Genomic DNA, 13,101 nt, shown 5'->3' with positions numbered 1-13,101 from the left:
ATCAATGGAATAGAACAGAAAGCCCAGAAAAAATGACCCACAACCCTAAGGTCAACTAATCTTCAACAAAGCAGGAAAGAATATCCAATGGAAAAAATATAGTCTCTTACACCCTACACAGAAATAAATTCAAAATGGATGCAAGATCCAAATGTGAGACAGGAAACAATAAAAATTCTAGAGAATAACACAGGCAGCAACCTCTTTCACCCAGGCCGTAGCAAATTCTTACTAAATACGTCACTGGAGGCAAGGGAAACAAAAGCAAAAATGAACTATTGGGACTTCATCAACATAAAAAGCTTCTGCACAGTGAAGGAAACAATCAGCAAAACTAAAAGGTGACTGACAGAATGGGAGAAGATATTTGTAAATGACATATCAGATAAAGGGTTAGTATCCAAAATCTGTAAAGAACTCAACAAACTCAACACCCCCAAAACAAATAATCCAGTTAAGAAAGGGATAGAGAATACATGAATAGATGTATTTTCTAAAGAAGACATCCAGATGGCTTTCGTCCAGACATGAAAAGATGCCCACCATTGCTCATCATCAGGGAAATACAAATCAAAACCACAATGAAGTATCACTTTACACCTGTCAGAATTAACAACATAGGAAACAAAAGATGTTGGCGAGGATGTGGAGAAAGGGGAACCTTCTTAAAGTGTTGGTGGGAATGCAAACTGGTACTCTGGAGAACAGCATGGAGGTTCCTCAAAAAATTAAAAACAGAACTATCCTACGACCTAACAATTACACTACCAGGTATTTACCCAAATGATAGAAAAATACTGATTTGAAGGGGCACATGCACCCTGATGTTTATTACAGGATTATCAACAATAGCCAAACTATGGAAAAAGCCCAAATTTCCAGTGACTAATGAATGGATAAAGAAGCTGTGGTATATCAGGGTTCCTGGGTGGCTCAGTTGGTTAAGCATCCAACTTCAGCTCAGGTCATGATCTTACGGTTTGTGGGTTTGAGGCCCACATTGGGCTCTGTGCTGACAGCTCAGAGCCTGGAGTCTACTTCACATTCTGTGTGTCCCTCTCTCTGTGCCCCTCCTCCACTTGCTCTCTCTCTCTCTCTCCCAAAAATAAATAAATGTAAAAAAAAAAAAAGAAAAAAAAAAAGAAGGTGTGGTGTGTATATATACGCAATGAAATATTATTCAGCCATCAAAAAGAATGCAATCTTGCCATTTACAATGATACGAATGGAACTAGAGTATATTATGCTAGGCGAAGTAAGTCCATAAGAGAACAACAAATACCACATGATTTCATTCATATGCAGAATTTAAGAAACACAACAGATGAACACAGGGTAAGGGAAGGAAAAATAAGATAAAAATAGAGAGGAAGGCAAATGATAGAGACTCTTCAAAACAAAGAAGAAACTGAGGGTTGCTGGAATGGAGGCGGGGGGGGATGGGCTAAATGGGTGATGGGTATTAAGAAGGTACTTGTTGGGATAAGCACTGGGTGTTATATGTAAGTGATGAATCACTAAATTCTCCTCCTGAAACCAACTATGACACTATATGTTAACTAATTAGAATTTAAATAAAAATTTGAAACGGAGAAAAAAAGTGGAATATGAACACACTGGGGACCTCAGACCCATGATCCCAATGTCAACTTAAAGAGTTGGTGCAAGAAACAAGACACCAACACAAAACTATTCTCTTCTCAATGTTGAATAATTTTGTAAGATGTAAAAACAGGTTAAAAGTACAAAAGCAAAGGGACTTGATTACCTGTGGGGATATGGACGAGTCTGACAGCACTATCAGTTGTATTAACATGCTGACCTCCTGCTCCTTTGGCTCGAAATGTATCTATTCGCAAATCCTTGGGGTCTATTTTCACATCTACCTAGAACCAAAAGTACAACGTAAGTAAATTCTACGTCCAACAAATGTTTTAATACTTAAACTAAGAAAGAGCTTATACCCAAGAAAGAACCGTAAACTCCCTATATCAACTGATGCTATTTTTTGACACTGATTATGTTGCTATGAGATCATGGGGTTAGGCAATCTCTCAAGTTTCCTCACACACCATGCCACAAAGCCACATTTGATAGAAAATATCCATATATACGTATGCGTGTATACATAAAGTTGACCCTCATTATTCCGACTATATGCAAATTCACCTACTTTATTTGTTCCCCATATCAATTATTGCTGCACTTTCAGTCACGAGGTGACATGCGCAGAACTGTAGAAACTCCAAGCTGCTCTATATGTGCACATTCCCAGCTGAGGTCGAACAAGGTGATACTTGGCTTTCTTTTTTCAGTATGGCCAGAGAATGAAGACAGGAGGGGGCAGAGCAGCATAGTGCAAGCAGCTTTGGCTCTTGGGTCAGTTGGATGGGGTTTGAACCCCCAACTCAGGCATCTGTTAATGAAGTAGCCTCAGGCAAGTCACCTAATACTTGTGAACCTCATTTTCTCTTTGTAAAATAAAGAAAATAGACTCTACCATGACAGGTTACTTTTAAGATTATAATCCATGTAAGATAAATAGATACAGAAATATATAGGTATATAAATATATGTATACACACGCATACATATTTCCCCAAGGGGAAATGATGGTTCAATATTTGCTAAATCAGTGTTTGCTGAGACTTCACAAAACATAACTACTGTGAATACTGAGAATCGACTATGTGTACTTATTAGTGGACTAAATGGTAGCATCCAAAAAGATATGTTCATGTTCTCACCACTAGAACCTTATTTGGAAAAAGAGATTTTGCAGCTGTAATTGATTTAAGATGAGATCATCCTGGATTATTCAAATAGGCCCTAAATCCAGTAAGAAGTGTCCTTAGAGGAGAAAGTAGAGGAGAGGAACGTGTGCATTCAGAGCTATCTAGCTTGCATCCAAGGAACACCTAGAGACACTAGAAACTGGAAGTAGCAAGGCAGCCTTCAGCCTTAGAAGCTCTGGAAGGAGTATGGTCCTGCCAATACCTTGATTTTAGACTCCTGGCTTCTAGAACTGTGAGAAAATAAATTTTTTTTTCTGTTTCCAGCCCCTAAATTTGTGGTAATTTGTTACACACACACACACACACACACACACACACACACACACTACAAAATACGATGTTTTTCAGGGGAGAACTAACATCTTGTTCCACATTTATCATTTATTTGTATGAATGGCAGCGAGTATGATTTTTCTCTTTGTAGAGTAATAACAGGGTCAGTTTTAGACTCTAATATACAATTTGGTTATTCTTTTGTTTCCTCTAAAATGAATACTATACTGTGAAGAAAAGATTATACAGCTTTTGTTAAAATATGCCAGTGTTGGCTACCTTAAAATTTCAATAAATGCTAAAGAGAAGTGGGGCACCTGGGTGGCTCAGTCGGTTGAGCATTTGACTTCGGCTCAGGTCATGATCTTGTGGTTTGTGAGTTCAAGCCCCATATTGGGCTCGCTGCTCTCAGAGTGTCAGCGCAGAGCCTGCTTCAGATCCTCTGTCCCCCTCACTCTGCCCCTCCCCCACTTGCGCGGTCCCAAAAAATAAATACTTTTTTAAAAACAAACACTAAAGAGAAGAGTAATTTCCCATTTTTTGTGGTTACAGTATATTAAATAGTCATGTAGTAAATATATGTATATTGTATGTCCTATTCTCTTAAATGTTATAACTACCTAATGACTGTTGGAAAATGCTGAACAAAGAAACAGTGACTTAATGAAATACAAAGAATTTTAAATGTCAGTTAAGAGAATAAGACTTTGCTCTTTTATGAAAATGAAACTCCACTACATGAGTGTAATTTTCAAGAATATGAAGAGAATAAGAGGATAGGTGAAAATGGGGTGGAAGGAATAAGGAGGGAAGCAAGAAAACTCTATGGTTTTGATTTCTGAACTACATAAATGTTTGCATACACCAAGAGTGAAATTATATAAAAGAGGAAAGAAAACTCAAATTCTAATACTTAATAGGAACAGAAACAAATGAATCAAAATATTTACCATAATGATATCATAAGCACATAGAAAAACATTATTTCAGATGGTCTTTGAACATAGTGCTTTGACTATGCTTTCCTGGTAGGCAATATCCTAAGGACAGAATTCTTAAACATTACTCAGTAGTTTGCTAATTTTAAAAACATTTTATATATGCTACATAATAAAGAAAAACATAAATATATTAACGTGATTAAGAAATAAAATTTTTACTCACGTGTAAAGAGATATAAATACAAAATGCAAGATGGTGAGGAGGAAATACTCCCTTAATGTTAAATTTGAATTGGTAATACTAGTAATTGGTACCAGTTATTTAAAATCATATGTATATCGTAGCTCTGTACATTAAAGAATCTAAATGTAAGCACACATTAATAATAATGAGCATACATAGTACCCAGCTCTTAATTTCTGGGTATATTTCTCACCAAAAGAAATGAGATCTGATACCAAGTCTGAGGCAGACAGATAGAAGTTGGGCTTAGGATAGCTAATTATACCAGAAAGCAAGGATATGTTCAAAAACTAATGGGGTCATTTCAAAAAGAGCTGCCCTAAAAAGGCTACCACTGACCAAATCAGGGACAAATTGAACATTAAACACAACAGTGATTAGAACTCACAAACTGTAAGTCTATAATGAGGTCAATAATGAAATAATATTGAGTTTATAATGAGGTAAAATAAAAGACAAAGAAAGAAGGAAGGAGGAGAGAGGATATATTAGTGAGGAAAGTTCTTTACAGAAAAGAATGCCAGTTAATAAATGCAGAAGAAAAGACAGTTAGAATATTACCATCTTGCAACCCCAAAGAAAATAACTGATTCAGGCAAAAAGATCACTAATGGATGTTAAGATCATTGAAAAGTTGTTGGAAATAGGATATATGTACCCTAGAGATTCCTCAGGAACTGCAAAGAGAAAAATATAATTTTTAAACGGTGATAGTTTTATGGTCACGATGTTTAAACTAATCCTCACTAAAGTCAGACAATCTGATATTATGTGTCTTCTGATAAAATGCAACATGAATATAAGTGCCTATAAAGTATTCTTGATCAAAATGAGTAATCTGAGGCGCCCTGGGTGGCTTAGTTGGTTAAATGTCCAACGTTTGATTTCAGCTCAGGTCATGATCTCATGGTCATGAGTTTGAGCCCCACATCGGGCTCTAAGCTCATAGCATGGAGCCTACTTCTGATCTTCTGTCTCCTTCTCTCTGCCCCTCCCCTGCTCATGCTCTGTCTCTCTCAAAAATAAATAAACATTAAAAAAAAGAACCACAAAAAACATATAACCTGAATGCAATAGGATAAAGGAATGAGTTAAAGAGTACCATGAGGAAACAAATTCTGTAAGACAAATGGTCTAGACTCTTCAGAAAATTAATGTCATTAAAAAAAAAAAAAGGGTTGGGAGACTGTTCCAACCTTAAAGATATATATGACTTAATGACAAGGTATGAAACTTGATGGATTCCTGATTTAAAAAAAAAAAAAAACCTAGAAATAACTCCACAGAACTCCTAAAACCCTCTGAATTTCCTATGATAAGACTGATGAATTGCACCAAAACCCATAAAATACCAGGAATAAACCTAACCAAAGAGGTAAAAAGTCTATACACTGAAAACTATAGAAAGCTTACAGAAGAAATTGAAGAAGACACAAAAAAATGGAAAAAGATTCCATGCACACGGATAGGAATAACAACTATCGTTAAAATGTCAACACTACCCAAAACAATCTACATATTCAATGCAATCCCTAACAAAGTAACACCAGCATTCTTCACAGAGCTAGAACAAAGAATCTTAAAATTTGTATGGAACCAGAAGAGACCCCAAATAGCCAAAGCAATTCTGAAAAAGAAAACTAAAGCTGAAGGCATCACAATGCTGGACTTCAAGCTGTATTACAAAGCTGTAATCATCAAGATGATATGGTACTGACACAAAAACAGACACTTAGATCAGTGGAACAGAATAGAGAAACCAGAAATGGACTCACAAACATATGGCCAACTAATCTTTGACAAAGCAGGAAAGAATATCCAATGGGATAAAGACAGTCTCTTCAGCAAATGGTGCTGGGAAAACTGGACAGCAACATGCAGAAGAATGAACCCTAGACCACTTTCTTACACCATACACAAAAATAAACTCAAAATGAATGAAAAACCTAAACGTAAGACAGGAAGCCATCAAAATCCTAGAGGAGAAAGCAGGAAAAAACCTCTTTGACCTTGGCCACAGCAATTTCTTACTCAACATGTCTCTGGAGACAATGGAAACAATAGCAAAAATGAACTCTTGGGACCCCATCAAGATAAAAAGCTTCTGCATGGTGAAGGAAACAATCAGCAAAACTAAAAGGCAACTGACAGAATGGGAGAAGAATGTGCAAATGACAAATCAGATAAAGGGTTAGTATCCAAAATCTATAGAGAACTTATCAAACTCAACACCCAAAAAAACAAGTAATCCAGTGAAGAAATGAGCAAAAGACATGAATAGACACTTTTCCAAAGAAGACATCCAGATGGTTAACAGACACATGAAAAAATGCTCAACATCACTCATCATCAGGGAAATACAAATCCAAACCACAATGAGATACTACCTCACACCAGTCAGAATGGGCAAAATTAACAGCTCAGGCAATGACAGATGTTGGTGAGGATGCAAAGAAAAAGGGACCCTTTCACACTACTGGTGGGAATGCAAACTGGTGCAGCCAGTCTGGAAAACAGTATGGAGGTTCCTCAAAAAATTAAAAATAGAACTACCCTACAACCCAGCAATTGTACTACTAGGAATTTATCCAACAGATACAAAAATGCTGATTTGAAGGGGCACATGCACCCCAATGTTTATAGCAGAACTATCACCAACAGCCAAAGCATGGAAAGAGCCCAAATGTCCATTGACAGATGAATGGATAAAGAAGATGTGGCATATATACACAGTGGGAATATTACTCAGCAAAATTATGCTAAGCGAAATTAGAGAAAGACAAATATCGTATGATTTCACTGATATGTGGAATTTAAGATACAAAACAGATGAACATAAGGGAAGGGGAGCAAAAATCACATAAAAACAGGGGGGCAAAACATAAGAGATTCTTAAATATGGAGAACAAACAGAGGGTTACTGGAGGGGTGGTGGGTAGGGGGATAGGCTAAATGGGCAAGGGGCATTAAGGAAGACACTTGTTGGGATGAGTGCTGGGTGTTATATGTAGGGGATGAACCATTGGATTCTATTCTTGAAATCATTATTGCACTATATGCTAACTAACTTGGATGTAAATTAAAAACAAATTATTAAAAAATAAAGACTGATGAAGGTATTTTGTTGTACACAACAAGCCCCCTTTTAAGTGTATGTTAATAAGAGGTGATTTCTTTTTTTTTTTTTTTTTCCAACGTCTATTTATTTTTGGGACAGAGAGAGACAGAGCATGAACGGGGGAGGGGCAGAGAGAGAGGGAGACACAGAATCAGAAACAGGCTCCAGGCTCTGAGCCATCAGCCCAGAGCCTGACGCGGGGCTCGAACTCACGGACCGCGAGATCGTGACCTGGCTGAAGTCGGACGCTTAACCGACTGCGCCACCCAGGCGCCCCAATAAGAGGTGATTTCTAAAGCCCTTAGATAACCACACGATGGGGGCTGACTGCCAGGGGGACTAATCATGTGATTGGAAGACTGGAATTTTCAGCTCTACCGCCCCCACCCCAACTTTCAGTGAAGGGAAAGGAACTGGAGGTCAAATTAATCGCTAGTGCCCAATGGTTTAATCAATCATGGCTATGTATAGAAGTTTCCATGAAAATCCTCAAGACACAGGGTTCAAAGAACTTTCAGGCTGGTGAACACGTGGAGGCGCAAGGAGGGTAGTGAACCTAGACAGGGTAGGGGAGCTCTGCACGTCTTCGCACGTACTTTGCCCCATACATCTCTCCCATATTCCTGAATTGTATCTTTTGTAATAAACAACTTTTCATAGTAACTGAGTTCTGTGAGCTACTTCAGTAAATTATCGAGCTCAAGGATGGGGTTGTGGAAACCTCTCAATTCATAGCCACTTGGTCAGAAGCACAGGTGACACCCTGGACTGGTGACTGACCTCTGAGGTGGGAGGGAAGGGAGACCGGTGGGAATGAGCTCCTAGCCTGTGGGGTCTGATGCTATTTCCTGGTAGGTCATGTCAGAATTGAGTTGACTTGTAGGACAGCCGCTTGGTGTCCACAGATTATTGAGAAATTGCTTGCTCACGGAAAAAAAAGCTCGACATACTTAGAGTGGAGGAGTATTCTGTGAGTAAACAGAACGTGCAGGAGTTTTTCCTAGAAGATAATATTACAGCATTATGCCTGATTTTCACAAATAATGGTATTATTTAAGTAGGAAAATGTCCTAATCTTAAAAGATGTTAAGTTGAAGATTTGGAGGATAAAGCCTCATAGTGTCTGCTATACTCTTTATAGTTATTTAAAAAAATGTGTACACATACACACATAGGAATCCCGCAAATATGGCAAAATGTAAATGGGTATTGACTACAGGTGAAGGTTATGTAAGTTTTTAGTGGCAGTCTTTCAATTTTCTGTATATTTAAAATAAAATTTTAAAAAGGAAAAAAAAAGGCAATATGGCTGTATTCAACTAATAAGAAAATAGACCCCATATAGATATTATGTCACTGCCCTCAACATATTATCTATGGAATTCATTTCCACAGATAAAACTTAAGCAACATTATAAAAACTTTATGAATTCTGTTTTATGAAGAGAATTGGCTTCTATTTAAAAAGCAAAAGAAAATACCCTGGTGAGGCATAAGAAGGGCAATTTTACCTTGGGAAGAGTTAAGATTTCCCAATATAGACTACAAAGTTCAATGTGTATCATCAAAAACCAGTTTCCTAGTGCTGGAGAGGATGTGGAGAAACGGGAACCCTCTTGCACTGTTGGTGGGAATGCAAACTGGTGCAGCCACTCTGGAAAACCGTGTGGAGGTTCCTCAAAAAATTAAAAATAGACCTACCCTATGACCCAGCAGTAGCACTGCTAGGAATTTACCCAAGGGATACAGGAGTACTGATGCATAGGGGCACTTGTACCCCAATGTTTATAGCAGCAGCTCTCAACAATAGCCAAATTGTGGAAAAAGCCTAAATGTCCATCAACTGATGAATGGATAAAGAAATTGTGGTTTATATACACAATGGTGTACTACAGGGCAATGAGAAAGAATGAAATATGGCCCTTTGTAGCAACGTGGATGGAACTGGAGAGTGTGATGCTAAGTGAAATAAGCCATACAGAGAAAGACAGATACCATATGTTTTCACTCTTATGTGGATCCTGAGAAACTTAACAGAAATCCATGGGGGAGGGGAAGAAAAAAAAAATGAGGTTAGAGTGAGAGAGAGCCAAAGCATAAGAGACTCTTAAAAACTGAGAACTGGGGGCGCCTGGGTGGCGCAGTCGGTTAAGCGTCCGACTTCAGCCAGGTCACGATCTCGCGGCCCGTGGGTTCGAGCCCCGCGTCGGGCTCTGGGCTGATGGCTCACAGCCTGGAGCCTGTTTCCGATTCTGTGTCTCCCTCTCTCTCTGCCCCTCCCCCGTTCATGCTCTGTCTCTCTCTGTCCCAAAAATAAATAAATGTTGAAAAAAAAAAATTAAAAAAAAAAAACAAACAAAACTGAGAACTGAGGGTTGATGGAGGGGTGGGAGGGAGGGAAGGGTAGGTGATGGGCATTGAAGAGGGCATCTTTTGGGATGAGCACTGGGTGTTGTACGGAAACCAATTTGACAATAAATTTCATATATTAAAAAAAAAAAATCAGTTTCCTAGAAGCTAAGGCTTGTCAGCAAAACACCTATCAAGCTGAAGTTGTCAATGCCTCCTGGTAAGGTTACCTCATCTGGTTGAGGGAGGACAATGACTGACATGGTTCCTGTGTGAATACGCTGCATTCTTGATGACAGGCCCACCTCGGGGATTCGTTGAACTCGGTGAATCCCACCTTCATACTTCAAATGCTTATATACACTGTCACCAGAAATTCGGGCAGCTGCATGATGTAGCCCACCTAGGAACATAAAATCCAAAAATATTAACTAGTTCTACTTTGAAAGGGATTTGGATCTTAAATGCCCTTACTCCCAGGCCTGAATCCAAGTACAGAGCCAAAGATGAGAACATAAACTAGGTACAAAACTGTATCTTCCCAAGGTCAATGTATTAATATATAAAAGGAAATATACCAAAATATTATTTATGCTTATCTCTGGGGAACAGAAGAACAATATATTTTTTTATTTTACTTTTTATACTTTTGTTTCTAAACATTCTGTAATGAACAAAATTTACTTTTATAAAAATTCTTCTAGAAAAAAAATACTGGGACATTTTCTTCAGTGAACTACCCTATGCAAGCGTAGGCCAGTATGGTGCCTATATAAAAGAAGGCTCACTAACATAAGAATTTATGTATTTATTTTAATTTATTTACTGTTTATTTTTGAGAGAGAGAGAGACACACACACACACAGAACATGAGGAGGGGAGGGGCAGAGAGAGAGGGAGACACAGAATATGAAGCAGGCTCCAGGCTCTGAGCCATCAGCACAGAGCCTGACGTGGGGCTTGAACTCACCAACAGTGAGATCATGACCTAAGCTGAAGTCGGATGCTTAACCGACTGAGCCATCCAGGTACACCTTTATTTTTTTTATTAAAAAAAATTTTTTTTAGCATTTATTTATTTTTGAGAGACAGTGTGTGAGCAGGGGAGGGGCACAGAGAGAGGGAGACACAGAATCTGAAGCAGGCTCCAGGCTCTGAGCAGTCAGCACAGGGTCTGATGGGGGCTCAAACTCACGAGCCGTGAGATCATGACCTGAGCCGAAGTCAGACGCTTAACTGCTTAACCGACTGAGCCACCCAGGTGCCCCTCAGGTGCTCATTTAAAAAATAATTTTTTAATGTTTATTTATTTTTGCATGATGAATAATTCTATATAGGTCCTCCCAAGTTTTCAAGAATCTGTTGAAATTTAGCTCTTGCTTATTTATCTGTGGAACGTGAAGATAAACACAAAAAAATCTTCATGCCTAGGTTAGCCTTTTCTTATTGGACATATTTTTTAAAAATATTTTTATTATAAAATAATACACAGACATGGGGTACTTGAGTGGCTCAGTTGGTTAAGCATCTGACTCTTGGTTTTGGCTCAGGTCATGGTCTCACAGTTTTGGGTTTGAGCCCTGCATCAGGCTACACTCTGACACTATAATGAAGTAGGGTCATTTTAATCATATGAAGATACTATTTTTAAAATACCACTATAGGGGCGCCTGGGTGGCACAGTTGGTTAAGCGTCCGACTTCAGCCAGGTCCCGATCTCGCGGTCCGTGAGTTCGAGCCCCGCGTCAGGCTCTGGGCTGATGGCTCAGAGCCTGGAGCCTGCTTCCGATTCTGTGTCTCCCTCTCTCTCTGCCCCTCCCCTGTTCATGCTCTGTCTCTCTCTGTCCCAAAAATAAATAAATGTTGAAAAAAAAATTTTAAATACCACTATAAATCCAGGATTTGAGTATATCTATCATGTTTAAATCAATTGCAACTATTATCAATGAAGCTCAACTTGTCCATCTTTGTCCAGCAGGTGCTTTTTCAAGGTAATTTCTGAGTTCTTGTAGAGTATAACAGAGTTCTTACTATGGTATAACAAAATTTCCCAGGATTATCCTGAACTTTTCCTCCCCAAAACCTGGAATCAGTGATCTCTCCAAGAAGCCTTCATTCCTTTCAGAGAGAAATAATACTTCAATATTTTTAATATTTGGGCAATAGGAATGTTCACTATTACTGGGTAGGTCATTGATTCCAGGTCTTTGCGTAGACAGAGACAGGAAATACGTCGAGTTCATACCGATGTTGGGAGACAACTCTGTATCGGTTTCTTGCATTTCTGCACATCTTGCAAATAAGGCACTGCCTGTCCTCTCGTTCCAGAAAATATTTTTAAGAGTGTTTGCATAGGAAACAGCTTTGGAGGTGCATCTCCCTCCAGAGCAAAGGACAAGTTTGCTTATGGCCTTGGAAGGTAAAGGTAGCGTCTCCTTGTTAGAGCAACGGGCAAGCTTGCTTACTTAAAAATTTTGAGATCGCTAAGCTCAGAGTTCCTCTCATATAATGAAACCTACTGCATAGGCAGTTATCTGGCTTCGAGTTGCCTTATAGGACCTGGGGCTCATTGAACCAAAACAAAAATGGTAATATTCTGCTTACTGCTATTGCGAGCAATAACCTGTCCTCTGTCTCTGACCCACAAAACTGTGGCGTGCTAACTTGTTAGCTTGCAAGTAGGGCAAAATCTCAGACCATTTGCAGTTCTTGACAATTAATACTTCCAGGGTAAATTCAAGATGACAGCCTCTTCTCTATTGCTCTTGTCTTCCATTCCAAGAATCTTGGTTCTTAAGGACAGGGAAGATACTACAATATCTCATAATTATTCATCTATTTTATCCCATAGTACACATACAACAGTCTAGAATAACTATGCTAGTTCTGCCACAACATGATTACTAAAAACATTAAAAGTTGCTCTTCATGTTCTCCCATTTTTCAAATGATTGTATTCTATACTGTCAGATACAGTTCTAAAACACTGTATTATTTTCCTTAGTCCTCAAATAGACCTAGTTCTGCAGGTAACCACATGCATGCTCACCTCTACTCCTTATGTTGATACTTCATATTTTAGTTGTCTAAACTTTTATCTTCTAGTAGATTCCTCAGAAAGGGAACATGGGAAAAGGACTTCTTGAATCCCTGCATATTGAGAAGTTTGTATACTTATACTCATAAGTCAGTTTTGCTGCTTATAAAATCCTTAACTCAAACTTCCTTCCCCTGGGTTAACTATGCTGCCACTGCTGCTGCCATGTTCCTAAGATGTTTCTAGTGAAGACTCAGTGCTCTGACATCAGATCTAACCACTTGGTTTCTAAAGTCAGCATGGTGGACAAAAATTGGCCATAATTTTAGATTACCCTAGAAAAC

The 13,101-nt window shown here is 38.6% G+C and overlaps 1 protein-coding gene across 8 annotated transcripts in view; it reads right to left on the bottom strand.

Annotated features, from left to right (window-relative positions):
* MTRF1 (mitochondrial translation release factor 1) overlaps positions 1-13,101 on the bottom strand; it is a 71,703-nt gene that overhangs the window by 24,086 nt on the left and 34,516 nt on the right. For 6 of the 8 annotated variants that reach the window (XM_047854219.1, XM_047854268.1, XM_047854227.1 and 3 more), the window contains 2 exons: positions 9,951-10,123; positions 1,769-1,886 (listed from right to left, as the gene is read on the bottom strand). In XM_047854219.1, coding sequence (XP_047710175.1) covers positions 1,769-1,886; positions 9,951-10,123 — 291 coding nt within the window. The remainder of the gene's footprint in view (positions 1-1,768; positions 1,887-9,950; positions 10,124-13,101) is intronic. The other 2 variants (XM_047854242.1, XM_047854251.1) reach the window with 2 other exon arrangements.

This window comes from Prionailurus viverrinus, chromosome A1 (assembly GCF_022837055.1).
Source record: "Prionailurus viverrinus isolate Anna chromosome A1, UM_Priviv_1.0, whole genome shotgun sequence".
NCBI classification, from domain to species: Eukaryota; Metazoa; Chordata; class Mammalia; order Carnivora; family Felidae; genus Prionailurus; species Prionailurus viverrinus.
Note: the sequence above shows the minus strand (reverse complement) of the source record. Positions and strands in the feature narration are given on the sequence as shown.